General features: G+C 45.1%; 2 protein-coding genes across 4 annotated transcripts in view; both read right to left on the minus strand.

Annotated features, from left to right (window-relative positions):
- Window positions 1-10,161, minus strand: part of LRRK1 (leucine rich repeat kinase 1) — a 131,175-nt gene extending 121,014 nt beyond the window's left edge. The window contains exons 1-2 of one of the 3 annotated variants that reach the window (XM_004462098.5): window positions 10,009-10,161; window positions 5,257-5,476 (exon numbers count right to left, since the gene is read on the minus strand). In XM_004462098.5, the coding sequence (XP_004462155.2) occupies window positions 5,257-5,353 (97 nt within the window). In that variant the 5' untranslated portion in view covers window positions 5,354-5,476; window positions 10,009-10,161. Of the gene's footprint in view, window positions 1-5,256; window positions 5,477-10,008 lie in introns of those variants that run through there. The other 2 variants (XM_058294618.2, XM_071214326.1) reach the window with 2 other exon arrangements.
- Window positions 10,162-12,197: 2,036 nt separating this feature from the next.
- The window catches only part of ALDH1A3 (aldehyde dehydrogenase 1 family member A3), a 40,520-nt gene continuing 34,206 nt past the window's right edge, over window positions 12,198-18,511 (minus strand). Inside the window, exon 13 of the mRNA XM_004462096.5 lies at window positions 12,198-14,204. Coding sequence (XP_004462153.1) covers window positions 14,132-14,204 — 73 coding nt within the window. The 3' untranslated portion in view covers window positions 12,198-14,131. The remainder of the gene's footprint in view (window positions 14,205-18,511) is intronic.

Genomic DNA, 18,511 nt, shown 5'->3' on the forward strand with positions numbered 1-18,511 from the left:
CTGGCTGCTTAAAGAAAGAAAGAAAATAAATAAAGCAAAATAAAAGAAAACATAGTAACGTAACATAATATAACGTAACATAATGCAATATATTGTGCACAAATTACATATAATATAATGTAATAATATAGCATGCAATATATAATACAATAGAATGTAATATATAATAGAATGTGTAATATATATAACTTAATATAATATATAGTTATATATTATATATAATGTAATATAACATTAAAAAATCAAATATTTTTTTAAAAAGGTTTGGAATACACTGACATACTACATGATAGGCTGAATGACTGACACCCAACACTCACCCCTTCTAGCATCCACAGCCTGGCCATGGCCTTCCCATGGAGGGTGTCCCTACCCCTTCCTTTGGGCTTAGCCACGTGACTTATTTTGGCCAGTATCTTTTGGATGGAGGTGACCACGCACTGTGCTAAGCTTAGGCCTGATGGAGTTGTGAGGATCAGAGCACAGATTGTAGCATGCAGCAGAGTCCCCCAGCTGCTGCTGACCTGGGTACCAGAAATAAAATCTTACCAAGATTTGGGGGGTGTCTGTCTGAGTCTGAGTTCAGAAAGGTCACCCGGTACTAAGAAACGAATGCAGTCTCACTAACCCCAAAGGCAGGTTCTTGAGTCCCTACCACACTGCACAAGTTCCAGAAGCTTCTCCCCCCTATTCTCCACTAGCTGAAAGGGAACACAGCACAGTCAGAAACTTCCCTTGGGCCTTTAAACAATACTTGGACATGCAGAGTCCATCCCACTCCCTCAGGAGAGCCTGCTGAAGTGACTTCAGTATTCCCTGTGCCCGTGGGGGTCCCTGCAGTGATGCCGGCCTCCCGCTGTGCTCAGGAGGTAAACGGGGGCTGCAAGAGGCCAGGAGCAGCCCACTCCCAGCAGGAGGTGGGTAATGCAGGGCTTAAGCCTTGGGGGTCCCAAGGCTTGCCACCTGTGGAGTATGGGCATAAAATACTACTTTCTTCATAGCATTCCTTCTGAGGATTACATTAGCATTAAAATTTCCTTAGTGCTGACCCAGGGGACAGAGTTTTCTGATGGACTTCAGGCCACTTTCCTCTCATCTGCTTGAACTACATGGTATGAATTTTTGGTGCCTGGATAAGCATCTCCTTCCTCAGCGTTCACTGGGCAGCATGCTCCCTGTCTTCCCACCCCACCCCCCCGCCCCCGGCCCAGCACCCAGAACAGCATCCAGGATGGGGCTCTATGAATCTGCTTAGGTTCCTCATTCTTTGTGAGGACTTAGGTTTATTTAAAACAAGATGGCAGAGAGTCCACTGGGGAAAGTGGCCCCTGGGGCAAAAAATCCCACACACCTTTTCTAGGTCTATTCTTTCCTTGTGATGTCTGGTGACCACCAGCTGTGGGGAAGAAAGGGAATTACCCATGAGCAGAGGGAAGGTCCCATCACTGTGAAAAACCACTGGAGGTTGATGCAGTGTTAATGCCCAGCCTTCCTGAGTACATGACAGGTTGGGGAGATCCATTCTACTATCTGACCTGCAGGCAGGAGGTGGGGTTGGTTCTGGGTCTGTCCAGGAACTTTGGTGCCAGAACCCTGGACCCACCAGATCCTTGGATGATGTAAGAATCCATCAGGATCCCTGGGGACCTCAGAAAGCCATCACCTTCACCCTGACAGTCAGAATGGGGGCTGGACTACCGGTGTTGGCACCCCTCACCCTCTGGAGTATGTTAGAGATGCAGGTTTTTGAGCCCCACTGAATGAGAACCTGCATTTCAACAAGGTCCCCAGGGGATTCCCACATACTTTACAATTTAATGAGTTCTGCACCATGGGACCTGTGGCAGTTTGAAGCACTTGTGAACTGCTAAAAATCATGACCTTAGAGCTAATCCATTCCTGTCCATATGAACCTATTATAGGTAGGACCTGTTGATTAAAGTACTTGCATTAAGGGCTTTTATTTAGATTGTGTGACCCAGGGTGGGTCGTAATCCTCTTACTAGATTCCTTTATAAATGAAGGAATAAAAAGGTGGACATACAGAAAAAAAAAAGGTGCAGAGACAGAGAGAAGCCTCCGGAAGCTGAAATCAATGAACCCAGGAAAGAGAAAAGTCATGGGCAGAGTAGTCTGAAGCCAAAAGCAATGAGGCCCAAAATAGAAGGCAGAGACTGAGACCAGCAGATGCCACCAATGTTCCCTGCCATGTGAGAGGACCAGCGACTGAGTAAAATATCAACTGATGAAGCTTGGGTTTTCACAGTCTCTAAACTGTAAGTTGTTTTTTTTTGAGATGTATTTATGTATTTATTTATTTATTTCTCTTCCCTCCCTCCATTGTCTGCTCTCTGTGTCCATTCGCTGTGTGTGCTTATATGTCTGTTTGTATTCTCATTAGGTGGCTCAGGGAACTGATCCTGGGGCCTTCTGGAATGGGAGAGAGGTGATCATTCTCTAGCGCCACCTCAGCTCCCTGGTCTGCTAAGTCTCTTATTGTCTCTCCTCTGTGATCTTTTTGTTGTGTCATCTTACTGCATCAGTTCTCCGCATTGGCCAGCACTCCTGCATGGAGCAGCACTCCTGCATGGGGCAGCACTCCAGCATGGGGCAGCACTCCATATGGGCCAGCTCATCATGCAGGCCAGCTTGCCTTCATCGGAAGGCTCTGGGTATTGAACCCTGGACCTCCTATATGGTAGATAGGAGCCCAATTGCTTGAGCCACATCTGCTTCCCTCGAACTGTAAGCTTTTAATGAAAAGAAGTCCCCATTTCCAAAGGCAACCCATTTCTAAAATATTGCTCCCAGCGGTTTTTAACAAACTAAAACAGAACCCAAGCCATTCAGACCAGTCAATTCTTAACCCCTGCTGCACACTGGGATCATGGGAGGAGCTTTTAAAAACATCGACGTCTCCACTGGCTGCTCCCCCATCATGCTGTCCAATGGGTCTGAGGGGTATCTGGGTGTGGGCATTTTTAGAAGATCCTCAGTGATCCAAAGCGAGCCAGAGTTGAAAAGGACTAGCTCAGTTTTTGACCAGGAAAGAGATGGGCAGAGTCACTTGTGGGACTTTCTCAGACAATGCAAATGGTTCCAACAACCCTGCCCCAATGATTACCACCCAAAAGACTGGGAGGATCAGCGCATGGACTCACACAAAGCTCAAAGTCCACTGGAAGGTAGACGAGCTACCCAGAAACTGGGTTTTGCATTCTGCTACACATGTCCCCTTGATCTCACACTAGTTGAGCAAGGATTTTCTGACAAGTGACTGAAAAAAAGATATACATTGGAAAAAAAGAAAAATTAGTTTTAAAAAACATAATGTGAATCAAACACCCTAAGAACATTTAGTGCTGAGAAATATCAAGAAGCAAATTCTTCTCCCATTTCATAATCTGATTTACATGCAAAGCAATCCTTCAGTTAGATTTGGGCATTTTAGCAACTGAACAAAATGTTGGCCCAGTCAGTTACAATGTCCTGTTGCTAGCATGGTTGAGGATGGAGATGTAGGTGCCCTCTCAAACCCTGCAGAATGGCCTAAAATTCAAGAATGAGAGTTCTAAAGTTAGAACAGTGCTCAAATTACAGTTCTGCCACCTACAAGTTACTGACCTTGAGCAAGTTACACAACCTCTCTTACATGTGTGATTCTTAGCTATAAAATGGGGATAAAAGGACCTTTTTTATAGGTTGATGTGAGGATTAAATGAGGTTATATCATCAGGCACTGAATCCAGTGCCTGGAGCATATTAAGGACTTAAATATTTATGGTGGGTAAAAATACCAGTGATATTTATATTGGTATTAAAATTGGTGCAAATCTAATGGAAGGTCTGGCACTACATGGAAAAAGGCTTAAAAATGCTCAGACCCAACGATAGCACTTCCATAAATCTGCCTCAGGAAAATACTCCCAAAACCATGGGCAAAATGATGGATGGGAATGCTTTTGGTAATAGTAAAAAAAACTGGAAGCAACCCAAATGTCCAATAGTGTTGAACAGGACAGTAAGGGTTAGGCCAACAACTTTATTGTGTGCTCCATGTGAAATGATACTTCACCTGACTGTATGATTATGGTGTGCCCCAGATAAAAGCCCCTATAGATGGTGGTGATGGTAGCACAAATTTGTGAACGTAATTAACAGTGCTTTATTATATATTTGAATGTGATTAAAAGATGAAACTTGGTTGTATATATGTTACTAGAACAAAAATTTAAAAAAACAACTGTATATACAGTGAACCTTAATATAAACCATGGACTATAACTAATAGTACAACTATAAAAATGTTCTTTTGGGAAACGGACTTTGGCCCAGTGGTTAGGGCATCCGTCTACCATATGGGAGGTCCCCGGTTCAAGCCCCGGGCCTCCTTGACCCGTGTGGAGCTGGCCCAAGCGCAGTGCTGATGCGCAAGGAGTGCACCCATAAGGAGAGCCGCCCAGCGCGAAGGACGGAGCAGCCTGCCCAGGAATGGCGCCGCCCACACTTCCCGTGCCGCTGACGACAACAGAAGCAGACAAAGAAACAAGACGCAGCAAAAAGACACAGAAAACAGACAACCGGGGGAGGGGAGGGGAATTAAATAAATAAAAAATAAATCTTTAAAAAAAAATGTACTTTTATCAATTGTAACAAATGTACCATACCAACACAAAGTGTTAATAATAACGGGGGGAGGGGGTACATAGGAACCCTGTTTTTATGCATGATTGTTCTGTAAACCCCTAACTTCTCTAATAAAAATATTGAAAAACAGAATGATTACAAGAGAAAAGCAACATAGAAATTTTATATATTGTATCAGTAGAATAACACTAAACGAAGTCTCTTAAGCATGGAAAAGGAAACTAGAAAAGAGCGTTCCAAGATGTGAACTGTGTTTGTGTCTGGGGTAGAGGGACTCTGGGTGATTTTTTTCAACTTCTTTCTTTTTTGTTTTTACAAGTTTTCTTCAGTAAACATATTTTTACAATGGGAAAACTAAACCAAATCCCCATTTATGAAAATCTTTATAATCAATGTAAATGATGCCCCAATTCTTAAGATCTATGGGCCACAATAAATTTTGTGCCACGGCCCCTTAAGTTTTAGAATTTAAATGAGAATGCCAAGATATATTTTATAATGAAAAATCACCAAATAAGGGATATTTTATTTCGTTTGATTGAAAATCCCTTGCTCTTAAGAAGCCTGGAGTGCCAATAGGACAAGCAGGCATGGGCAGCCCCACCTTACCATTGTGCGTCTCCATGGTGCGTTCTGGACACACGGCTGACCCCTCTGGCCCCACACACCAGTACATGCTGGGTGGTCGCTGCGACATGCCAGCCATCTGCCCTCGCAGCAGCAGCTCCCCAAAGTCAGTTCCTGCTGTCACCACCGCCAACACTGCTGCCCTTTAGGGTGGTTTAGGCATGGACAGGCAAAATGATGCTGAGCTGGAATCTTCCTTGTTCTGGTGGTGAGAAAAATCATGAAAACAGAAAGCTTTTGTTAATTGTCAAGTCTCTTCCCTTGCCTTTGCAAATATTTGTCATTTATACTCATTCACTGATAACTTTCCCTCTCTTTCTCAACATTCTTCCCATCTCCTGCAATGAGAGGTCATATCTTGCCTCTACCCCCCACCTTGCCCTGGGCTCAGATCATGTCTACCTGAGCAAAGTCACAAAGAAACCAAAAACAACTGTGAAACATATAGGGGTAAAGGACTCCTTGTTTCATCAACAAATACTCCTTGTCACTTGCAAGGAAGCCAAGTCTTTGGTTAGGGACAGCAATACCAAGACAACAAAAGAAGTTTCCTGCTCTCACGGCCCTTATACTCCAATTGGGATGAGGCAGGCACACTTATAATTGGGCAAAATTCAATGCCCTCCCTTTGCCCAGGAAAGACTTTTCTGGAACCCCAGAGGTGGGTGGGCATCTAATTCCAAAGGGGAGATAGGCAACATTCCCAAAGATGGTCTGCAGGAATTTTTATGGGTTATGAAGCCAAGTCAGTTTGCATTTTAGGCGTTACAGAAAGGAGCAGACATTTTGACTTCCTAAAGTACATTTGACCATGTCTGGAAACATTTTTTATTGTCACAATTGAGTGGGGAGGGGGCTACTTACAGACATCTACTGGGCAGAGGCCAGAGATGCTGCTAAATACTCTCTACTGCTCAGGAAAGCTCCCAGCAAAGAATTATCCAGTCCAAAATGTCAATAGCACCAACCTTGTGCAACCCTAATTTAGATTAAGACTAAACTAATAAGATTAATGAGACTGTGATAAAACTTCTGAGGTAAAGCACTGCTCTTCCATGCTGGGTTCCCTGATGTGAATACCCATCCACTACAGTGATTAAAAGACCATCAGGCTCTTGAGGGCAAGACCCAGGCCAAGCTCAGGCTTAGACATGGCATAAACTGGATGATGGGAAGGGTATTACTACATGAAATGCATGTTCTTCTATTAATGTTTGTACAGAATCTTCACTGTAGACAAAGTATGAGGCCATAAACAATGCTGGTGTGTGTTTTTTAAGACAGACAACTCCAAAATGGGCAGTGATATCGCAAACCCCCAAAATTGGTGTCATATAAATGACTCCTAAGACAGTATATAAAGGAAAAAGCACAGTCTGGACATCAAAGTCTTCAATTGTTTCTGTCACATGTTAACAATGTAACCTCAAGCTGAAGCTTAGGGGTGTCTCAGTTTCCTCGTCTATAAAAAACAGACATAGACTGCCCCCCTGCCCAGGCAACCTGGCAAATTTCTGTAGTCACTTTTTACAACAGAGCTGGGGGAGGAGGATATTAGCTGCAGTAACACTGAGGATGGAGTGGCCAGTAGGGTCTCCCATCTCCCCCTGATTAAAAAATTCAGACAGACTATAAATTCTGCAGAGCAGATGCTTGGTTTCCCCAGGGAGCATGTTTTAGAAGGTATCCTGAACAGGATGGGCATTGATCAGGTACAGGATAAGGCTTCCAGAGCGCATGGAATTTCACATTCAAAAACCTGGAAATCAGGGCACCTGGCCAAGGTGGGCTGGATCCTAGGACTCACCTATGTTAGTGAAGCTGAACGGGGGAAGTAGAGCTAGAAAAGTCCCATATCAGAGGCCATGTGCATTATGAACTGCCACCTTTCTGAACCAAAGAAGAAAAGGTCTAGAGAAACTGTGTATGGGAAACACCTGCCTTTGAACTCTGTGAACCTACAAAGTGTAATGGGAAATGATCGATATGGCTAAAGCCTTATAAATGTCAAAACCTGATTAGGAAAATCAACTTGAGATGGAGACCAGGGGAAGAAAAAAAACAGAATCTCTATTTTAAAGTAAGAGCCCCAAATCAGACTTGTAACATTCAGAAACTGAGAAGCACAGTTGCTATTTGCTTTCCAACATGTCTCTAAAACAGCTACTAAATGTACCCAGCAACATCTCAAAAATTCAAAATGTTAGAAATCCCTTTGGAAACAGAAATGTCTTATCATATAATGGTTTTAAGCTAAAAAAAATCTTTAAAATATTTTGGCTTACCCTCACCCAGCACATTTTGTTCCCCTTTTCATTTTCAGTTTCCTTTTGAAAGTGATTTTACCAATGGAGGATTTTTGCCACTGGAACAGTTTTTAATCATAATTCGTACATTTGCTTACACTCTAAGGTAGAAGTTTTACGATGAGGTAATGCAAGTTTTGCTCAATCTTTGCCCTCAAACTGATCTTTGCTTCCTCCTACTTCTTTGGAGTTCAGAGCAGAGCAATAAATCATGATTGTAAACTATACATATTTTTTTCGTTGTAATCTATACACCCTAAGGAAGGCTTCGAGATGGTTTCTGAAATAATAATTGTCTTAATCATTTAAAAAAGAATCCTCACCAATTTCCATGCGCTAACTCTTTATACTTGCATTAATGAATAAGCCCAGATACTTAATGAAAAAAGAAGAAGAAAGGAACCTGCTATTAATTCTACAAATGTCTGAGCCCTTTCTGTGAGGTGTAAACTTCATGAGTTCATGAAACTTACAGCTGTATGTGTGGTGGGAGGGAGGATAATCAAGTGAGGTATTGCCACCAAGTTTCTGACATGGGAGAAACAGGAAACCCCCACCCCTGACACCATCTTCTTTCAGGAGACTTGGAAAGGGTTGCCATTACTAAAGAGAGGCAAGAATCTTGTAAATGAAATATGTTAGAAATGCTAATACTGTCCCGCTCCCTTCTGAATCAAAAGGTTGATTCAGGGACCAATCATGGTTGGTCCATGGTTATAGACCTCCCTCTAGCACTGTTAGCATCCCTTCACTGATATCCGTCTGCCTACAAAATGTGTTCGATGGGTTTGTGAACATGAAAATAACCATGTAGCTGCAGACAGAAGTATGTGGTTCTTCATCTAGAGGAGCACCTAAGGGTTTGGCAATAGAAGCACTCCATGAGCCCGAAACCACAAATTAGTGAAAGCTGTGCCATTCACTGTTCTGTCTGCCACCAGTATACAATGGGTGCCTTCTGAGCCAGGTAAGGTTCTAGGAGTCAGTGAAGAGCAAGTTAGACACAGTCTCTGGCCTTGGAAAGCCAAAGTGGGAGACAGCCAGGTAATTAAAGGAGAAATGTAATAGATAAAGAAAGGATACCCAGACAGTGGAGAATGTAAGAACACAGAGAGAGGGATGTGAGAGAGAATGAGGGTGGGTTTAGAAAAGGTGGCCAGGGAAAGCCTTCTAGAACCTTTTGAAGCATCAGCCTTGGGGATGGCAATGCAGAGGCCCTGCTCTGGGGAGTGAGCTCTGCCAAGGCAGTTGTGGGGACAAAAGTGGTCTGAGCTGGCAGAAGCCAGGCCACATGGGGGTCTAGGGAAAGTGTTTTTTCTGGACTTCATGCCAATTGCAAGGAGAAGCTACTGAAGGGTTCCAGGCACAGGAGTGTCGTGATCCCAATTACCTTTTTACTTGTTTTTTTAAACACACTCTGACTGCCAGAGAATGAAGTGGGTAGGGTAGAGTACTGCAATCCTAGGTGGAAGCTGTGAGAAAGAAGTGAACAGACCAGACACACATTCTGGAGGTGCCCCAACAGGACTGGCTAAGGAACTGAATTCCAGGCATGAAAAAAAGGGGATCAAGGAAAACTCACAGGTGTGGGAGTTGAGCACCTGAGTGGAGATGGGGCCACTCTCTGAGACTGGGAAACCTGGGAGGAGGAAGAGATTTGGTTGACACCAAGAGCTACTTTAGGGATTTATTAAGAGTGAGGTTTGTATGCCATTAGCTTACTTTTTAATTCTTTCAAGATAAGCAAAGAGAATGACCTGCTGAGGGTGGGAGGGTGCCCGCAGTGAAGGCGGTTGGCCTTAATATCTGGTCGGAGACGCGATTCTTGGTCAAGGATGCCCCTGACTTTGCGGAAAGTCAAGGCACACTCGGTGGTTCCGCATCACCAAGGCCGCCCCTGGGAGGAGGGAGACGCGGGAGAGTCCCCGCCAGCACACCAGCACTCACACTCACAATGTCGCGCGCGCACACACACGGCTGCTCCAAGTGGAAGGAGTTTTCTCCAAAGGCAGAGGAGACGTCGAGACGCCTGCCTGGTGCATTTTCCTACTTTTGTTTCTGGCCACCGCTTCCCCTCCCCCGCCCGGTGCCGTCCGGCTCAGGGATTTGGGGGTTCCCGCCTTGGGCCCCGCACACTCCTCCACCCCGGCTCCGGTCAACGCGTGGCTGGAGGCAGCGGGAACCTGCGACCAGGGATCTCCCCAGGCCCCGGGAGACCCTCGGACTGTGAAGTCCGCCCGTGGGCAACGGCGCCCGGTTCACGACCACGCGGCCGCCCCGAGCGCGGGGCCCCGGGATGCGGGGCTTGCGGGCGCAAGGCCAGGCGAAGGCCAGTCTCTACGCGGACCCCCTGGACGGGCACCGGTGCGCGGGGTCCGGCCGGGATGCGGGAGGCCGTCTGGCCCCCGGGAGGCCCGGCAGCGCTTACCTGCGGCGGCGGGGGCGGCGGCGGCGGGCGCGCGGGGCTGGCGGGCAGGGGCGCGGGCACTCCGGGCCGCGGGCACTCCGGGCCGCGGCGCTGGGCCTTCCCTGGAGGGCAGGCGGACACCAGCGGGCCGGGCCTTGCGCTCCGACCGCCCTCTGCCCCCCGCGCCTGGGGCCGCGCGTCGGGACCAGGCCGGGACCAGACGCACTTCCTCAATCCTGAGGCTGGCGGGCGGGCGGCAGGAGGGCGGCGCGAGGAGCACGGGGCGGGCGAGGCTGCGGCGTTCACAGGCTGGGGGCGCCGCTGGGGATCCCCGCACTCCCTCCCCCGGGAGGGTCCTAGGCGGCCCCTAATGGTGCCTGCCTCAGTTTCCCCAGCCGTCAAACGCAGGTGATCAATTGCCCAGCTCCCAGCCCCAGGAGATGTCAGGGCCGGAGGGTCTTTCCTGCGTGAGGGCCTCCTCCGTATTTGGGGACTCTGCGTACTACACCCGGGCACGCACGACCCCAAAACCAGTCTCTTCTCGATTTAACCTGCTCTGCTCAGCGGCAAAATCTGTGGATCAACCTGGAATTTGAATGTTGGTCGTCTTCCCGGGAAGAAATACAAGGGAAATTCATTGGTCTACAATCTGCCTACAGGGCTATATGGAAATACGTATTTTAAAAATAATTTAATTATCAATATTAATTTAGTATTTTTCTAATATTTTGCAAGCTGCACCTCTTCCACCACCTTTACTGACTACCTTACTTATGGATGTGTGCAAAGATGCAGCTATTTGATGAACCAATTTTTAACAGTTTGCTTTTTAAATTTGTAGGTGAAACATGATGCAATGTGGGCAATTAATTACGCTTCCATCTAATATCTTTCTATTCGTCGCCCACTGAGGCAACTACCCAAAAGCAGTCCAAGTGTTCGATGCCTGCCCTTGCGGCAAGCGGCCTCAGATTTGTGTCCACAGAGGAAAAAAGTGATTCTTTCCGCGCCCTGGCAGGAGAAGCACCTTGGCCGCCTCTCGTGTAGTGCAGTGACTGGAACATTCCCAGGACTTAGCGCAAAGCACATGGGCAAATCGCCACGAGTCTCACTGGCTGGGGGTCCCTGGTTGTCTGGCGAGGGATCTGAATAGATTTTCTCTGCTCCCATGAGGTTGCCCCTCCTACCCTCCCGCCTCCGAGCGCCTTTCCAGGAGGGCGGGTTCAATTTTGCAATCCTCTCTTCCCCCACTGGCGTCTTAATACCAGTGTGCAAAGACAGCAGTTATTGCTGCTATCGAAAAGTCCCTAATAATTTGCTAGGCGTGGCGTCCGCGGTGATGAGCGCGGTCCTGGCGCGCGGCCCTGCCGCCTAGCGACGATGTGGGGGAAGCGCAGCCCAGTCCCGGGCCGACCCTGGAGGGGACCGGAGCAGTGCAAATGGGGGCAGCTCAACTTCCCTGTAAATGGGCTTGGACGTAGGCTAGAAAATGTGAGAACCTGACAGAACATTTGACACACGGATCACATTTTAAGCTGGTTATTTCCCATCATCTAACTCTATCCATTGGTCACGAGTCAGCGTAGTTCCTATGGGAACCTACAGATTAAAGATTCCTTTTACCTTCTTTTTGACCCTGGTTGAATGCATGGTCCTCTAGTATTTTGCACAGCATCCTGTCCAGATTTTCAGAACCTCAGGTTGGAAAGGAACCCCTCTCAAATATTTTAAAAGGAATCTTATCTAAATTTTCACCTAACAGAGCTGTGCTTTGCCAACACATGGCAAAAATATTCTGGATTCTTGAAATCAAACGTACAGGTTGAGCTGGGTGGACTTAACCAAGTATGAGGATGCTCTGGATCCAACCTCGGTGACAACTCACAACTTGGTGACTGAGGCTTCTTGGTTAGAAATCTTAGAAATTTGAGGGAAGTCCAACCCAAACACCTATCTTCTTCTGGACAAAAAAACAGACACAGCTGAGGGCCACAATGTTTTCCCTAAATTTGCACACCATCCTCCATGCAACTCTCCACACTCATGGCAGATGGTATCGTAACTTTATGTTAAAAAAGGAACTCGGCTTAGATAACCAGTCCAAATTTAGCCAACTAAGACAGAGCCACTGAGGACTCTCCCTGCTTGGTCAACCCCCAAACACAAAGCAGTGGGTTTCAACTCACAGGCAAAGCATGAGGCCTGAACAATTGAGCAAATGTCATTTTATTCTTAAGTTATTGGTATAGTTTTATTACAGGCCATTCTGTAGAGAAGTTCTTGGAAAGAGAAAGGTCAGCCACAGAATTAAAATGGGTTTTGTCCTCACATGAACAAGTATAAGGCTTCTCAAATACCTAATTTTATTTGATTATTGCTCCATTGTCAAACTCAATCTGCAGTTAGGATCAGAGTTCCCAGGCTGATAGAGTTTTAAACCATACCACAGGGGGATACCTTTAAAGAAGTGAAATCTAATGCTATGTAGATTTCCATTTCTAAACACAGTATGTTACAGAAGGTTAAATATACACCTCTGTATACTTACAACTATAAAAAGACACATTAACTATACCAATTATAAATAATGTAGCATTTCATCTTAAAGGCATTATTGTACAAAGAATAAGAACCCTCTAATATGTTCAAGATTAGTGTCTATAGTTACTAGTTATTTGAGATAAAATCTTGAAAATTCAGTGTATGAAATCAAATCCTGATTTAACAAGTTATTGGTAGTGTATATGCTAACTAATGAAGAGAAGGTGAATTACATATTGCATATTTCTGACAAGGATGAAAACGCTATTCCCATACATGGTTTTCTTTGTACACAAACTTGTGATGTTCAACTTACTTTTATTATTGCCTCCCCTACCCCAATTTAATTCTCAAACATAAGAACCATTTTTTCCAGTTAGAAAAGAACTAGTTAGTAAAAGCATTTGCATAACACAAAGTTTGTGTTTTCATTTTTTAAAAGGGGCATGGAAATACTTTGTTTCCCAAGTAACAACTGATAGAACTGCATGATTTGGATACACAAACAGGAAAAATTCCACAACCTGCTAGTGAAGTACTCAGATCACTTGGATTTAGTAGGAGACCCCTTTCCTCCATGGAGTTCATGGACTTATTTGTTGATTAATCAGAAATTAATACCAAAACGGGACTTTTAATATGACATCAGGCTTTCCAGTTGTGTATGTTCTACTAACCTAAAATGAATAATCAAACTGGAAAAAGGGAAAAGTAGAGAGGTATATCATAAACCACTTACAAATGTGACAGAAATGCATAACCTATAAAAGTGAGTTATTGCTGTAATTGCTGTGTAAAACATGAGACGATTCTTGGAGCATGTGCTATGCTGTTGTAGTGTCAGAGCAGTGGATCCTTAGCAGCACAAGTGATACTGACAATTGTTTTGCCTAAGAAAGTGCCTTGACAGATAGTCAATGACATAATTTTAGAGTAAGCTCTTTGGGCTGTAGATTCAGTTATGTTGCAAAGGCAATATTGGTTTTCAGCTGAGTCTTACGGTCAGTGTGCATCTCAGTCTTCGAAGACCCACATCCCTCTCCACCCAAGGCCTTCTGCAACTCTCCATTAAATGAGCTTCCCCAAAGCTCCCCACAGTGGGTCCTCCTCACCATCATTTTTTTAACTTTGTGTTAGTCCATTTCCAAAAGAGGACGTCCTTGTTCTAAGAGCAGGGAAGCCTGAGCAGACCCCAAAGGTAGGGTCTCTTGGTGGGCCATGCAGGGAATTTTTCCAAATTCTTACTGTGGTCAGATTCAGCAAAGCATTTTTAAGCAACTGCTGGACACTTTCAATACCACTTTCTGGTAACAACACCCTGTGCAGTGTCATTGTCCCCTGGGGCATGATCTAAAGGGGGAAAACAGAAATGGATGACAGCTCCATCTCCACGTGGGGCTGCGATCTCACACGCAACCTATGGGAACCCCCAGCTTGATCAATAAGACATCAGCGTCAGAGGAAAGCAACACCATTCAAATCCAGTCTTCTTAAGGTTTCCAGGGGAAAGCATCCGGGAAGGCAGAAATGTAGTTTTTCCCTTCAGCAAGTGTAGTCTGCCACATTCGCTATCAAACGTTTCAGGAAGGAATCTGCCTGTGCTTCAGTGGTCCTTGTCGTCGAGTTTGATGGTGACAGTTTTCACCTCCGTGTACTCACTGAGTGCATACTCGCCTCTGTGATGACAAAAAAGAGAAACGTTCACAATAGGCACTCTCCCTATCCTTCTGGTAGAAACTGTTCAAACACTTTTTTGGTTATTCCTCTTTTGGGCACTTTGGAATTTATGCAAAAGGTCAAAATGTGATGACGTGGTAGACTAATAGCCAAGACATGAGTCAGCTTAAGTAATTGGATATGCAACTTAAGTTTAAATATCAAATCTTTAGAGTACGGATGCTTTTGAAATATTCAGAATGGTTTCCATTTGAAGAGAAAAGGAGAGTTTAAAAAAAGAGGCAAATTCCCTGGGTGGGGGAGAAGACAAGAAGAGAGGGCCTGCCAGGTGAATGATGGGAGTTGAGGAGCAAAATTCCACCAGATTTCTCCTTTTCAGATGCCAATTGGAGCCATTTGAAGAGACAGAGGCCCAAGGCTACTGACTGGGGCTCTGGCCAGAGGAGATGGGAGAGGCAGGAATACGGATCCCACAGCTGGGCACCAGCTGTCGTAAGAGTGAGGCCAGCTCAGGATGGGGTGGGTGAGAGGGAATATCAGCCCAAACTGGACATAAGGGAGAACACAGCCTTGATATAGTTCCTTTCAGCCATAGAGCCCAGATGACACTTTTTGAGCATCATGGACGTTCTTGGGGCAGCTACCCCCTCCCCGGAGCTGAGATGTGGCCGCCGATAGATTTAAACGCTTCTCCAGCATCTGCTCTGCTATTGTGTAAATAAAAATGTATATTCATTTACGATGAGAGGTGGAGAGGGATAAGGAGGGACATCTACTTGAAGCTTTTTAGATTGATCCACCTCACCCCTTGGACCAATGTTCTCAAATTGGGGTCCTTTGACCTGCAACATCAGCCTCAGCTAGAACTTGCTAGAAATGCAGATTCTTGGGCCCTACCCCAGCTCAAATGCACTCACCCCCTCCCTCAAGGTGTCCACATCCCAACCCCCAGAACCTGTGAATGTTAGTTTACATGGCAAGAGGTAATTAAGGTTGAAGATGGAATTAAAGGATGTTATTCACCTGACCTTAAAATAGAGAGATTATCCTGGATTATCTGGGTGGGCCCATTGTAGTCACAAGGGGCCTTGAAAGTGGAAAAGGGAAGAAATGGAAGAAGGGAGTCAGAAGGAGATGCAACATGGTTGACTTTGAAGATGAAGGAAGGGACCATAAGCCCAGGAGTGTAGGCAGCCCTGAGATGCTGGAAAAGGTAAGGAAATGGAGTCCTCCCAAGAGCCCCCAGAAAGGAGCACAACCCTGCTGCTCCTTGATTTTAGCCTAGGGAAACCCATGTCACACCTTCATCTACTGAACTACAAAATAAATGTGTGTTTCTCAAGTCACTAGTTTGTACTAATTTTTATAGCAGCAATGGAAAATTAATACACTGACTAAATCAGAAACTCTACGGGTGGGGCCTGGCAATCTATGTTTTAACAAGCCTTCCAGGTGATTCTGACACAATGCCAAGTTTGAGAAATACTGGCTTTAAATGATACAATTTAGGCTAGTTCTCTTCTTTCTCTGAGCCTCAATTTCATCATCTATAAAATGGGAATATCATTTATAATGATTAATGCTAGTTCAAGTAGAGTACCTATTGTGTGCTAGGTAGAAAGTGAGTGAATATTATTATTTTATTATTAATATGCATTTGGAATTTTAAACAGTTTCCTAAAATGAATAGATCAAGAATCCATGATAATGGGTGAATTATTTTATAATCTTTCTAAACATAATATAAAATCTAAAGCCATAAACAGACTGCTAAATTCAACTTCCGTGTAGCCATAAACTCCATTAAAAAACCCAAAAGGCAAATTAAACAAAACAACAACATACATTTGAAACCCTGTGTACAAGATAGAGTGCTGTTTTCCTTAATATATGAAGAATTCTTACAAATCAATATGAAAAACACAATCAACATAGGGTATGAAAAGGACAAAGAAAAAGAAATACAAATAACCAATAAATGTGAAAAAGGCCCTCAACTCACAATTAAAGAAACACAAGCCAAAACAGTGATAAGACCATTTTTTAAGTAACAAATTACCCAATTTTATGAGTTTTTCTGAAAATGATCTCCCATAAGAGCATAAAGATTTATGCACAAGGAAGTACATTGCATCATGGCTTGTAATAGCAAAACCCTTCAGAAGCAACACACAAAAGTCCATCATAGGTAGCCATCAATTAAAAAAACATGCAGGGGGAAACAGACTTGGCCGAGTGGTTAGGGCATCTGTCTACCACATGGGAGGTCCATGGTTCAAACCCCGGGACTCCTTGACCCATGTGGAGCTGGCCCATGCACAGTGCTGATGCACGCAACGAGTGCCGTGCCACGCAGGGGTGTCCCCCCCATAGGGGAGCCCCAAGTGCAAGGGGTGCACCCCATAAGGAGAGCCACCCAGCGCGAAAGAAAGTGCAACCTGCCTAAGAATGGTGCCGCCCACACAGAGAGCTGACACAACAAGATGACACGACAAAAAAAAAAACAACACAGATTTCCGTGCCACTGACAACAACAGAAGTGGACAAAGAAGATGACACAGCAAATAGACACAGAGAACAGACAACTGGGGCGGGGGGTAGGGGGGAAGGGGAGAGAAATAAATAAATAAATAAATCTTTGGAAAAAAAACATGCAGGGAGGTGGGATGTCCAACATCCATTCTTAAAGAGGGCAAAAAAACAAGCTGCAGACAAGTATGAGTAGTTTGGCCCTATTTCCTTTGAAAACAGAAAAGAACATCCATAATTATATGCATTATAATAGAAAATGCAAAATAGACTTTCAAAGGGAGTGTTGCATTGTAAAAACTCAAAAGTTATTAATTAGCAACTTAGAGAAGCAAACAAGGTGTTGAAATCATGTTGAATGGGCACATAACTAATAAATACAACCATAAATCATTCCTGTAGACTGAATGACATCCATTGCTATGTCTTTTCTATTCCCACAGTCATTGCCTCATTGCCTACTTTGGGCTCCTGAAGCTCTTCTTCAACCCACTGTGGCATCTCCCAACTGACTTCTCATCTAGTCTCATCTGCTTGGGTGCTCAAGGTTGTCCGTGAACCTTTCTCCCATTAAACATCATCAGAACGCCAGCAGCCCTAGGGCAGGGAATGGTGTCTACACTGTGCTCGGAGCCTGGCATCACACTTGCCACATCAAAGATGCTTGATAAATATTTGCCGAATGAATAAATGTCAAGTAAATAGATGAATGAGCAAACATTGGCGACCTCTAACAAATGGAATGGAAGTTCAGGAGAGGCAGACCTGAATGTTCCCTGTGTGGAATTTTTGTGACACTGAGTATTACTATTATTATTATAAAGCAAAACAAAGAGCTAAGAAGAAAAGTGCCTGGGGTAAGGGGAAATCACAGGCCTCCTCCCAAGGCCTGCGCAGGGATGGATCCTGGACAGCCATGGGTGGGCGGAGATGGGGAAAACCATGGAATCCACCCCACAGGGCTCCAGCCTGAAAAGGGGAACTGCCTTGCAACATGGAGAGCTTCGTTAGAGACAACCGAAAACAAGAATTTGTTTGGAAGTCAGTTTCTAGTCTCCTTGTAAATTATAAAAAATTAAAATACTTTATCAAGACCCTCAGGAAAATATCTGTCAAGGGTTGCAAAAATAGGCATTCAGAAAAAGTCCCGAGGGTGGCTAACTGGCAGGATTAACATCGGACGTATTTAGGGAATGTTCTCCAAACCCTGCTCTGAACCAGGCAGGGGGCACAAGGTGCTGAAAGAGAGCTGTCTGGGTGTGGGGAAGGAAGAGAAAGGTGACTCCAGTGAGGAAACCATAGAGGGCAAGGACTCAGTTTAAGTCCATACAAGCTAGAAGCCAGGTATGCCCCCAGGCAGATACCTGTAGCTTCTGCCTCCAAGGACATGGCTTTGGGGGCTGAAGCTCTTGCTGATGGGAAAAGGCTATCTCTGGCCTTTGTGTGAGGGCTATGGGTGGGTGTTCTGAGTTCCCTTTTGCCCTGCAAAGGAGACAGATGACCATGTGCGCCCTGCTGGCTGTCTTCATAAGGTGCCTTATCAAGGTGGCCTCTGTGCTGTGGTAGCTGAGGACCAAGCACTTAGAACTCAATCCTGACTGCCACTTTCTAGCAGTGTACCTGTGGGGAAGTCCAGGGTTCCTGATTTGAAAACGGGTACCAGTAGCACCCATCTCGGGCTGTTGTGAGCCTGGGGTGAATGACCACATGCTGAGAGCTTGGCCCAGGCCTGGCTTAGAGCCCAGGCTCAGTCATTACTAGGAGTCACTGGCACCAT

This window comes from Dasypus novemcinctus, chromosome 3 (assembly GCF_030445035.2).
Source record: "Dasypus novemcinctus isolate mDasNov1 chromosome 3, mDasNov1.1.hap2, whole genome shotgun sequence".
NCBI lineage: Eukaryota > Metazoa > Chordata > Mammalia > Cingulata > Dasypodidae > Dasypus > Dasypus novemcinctus.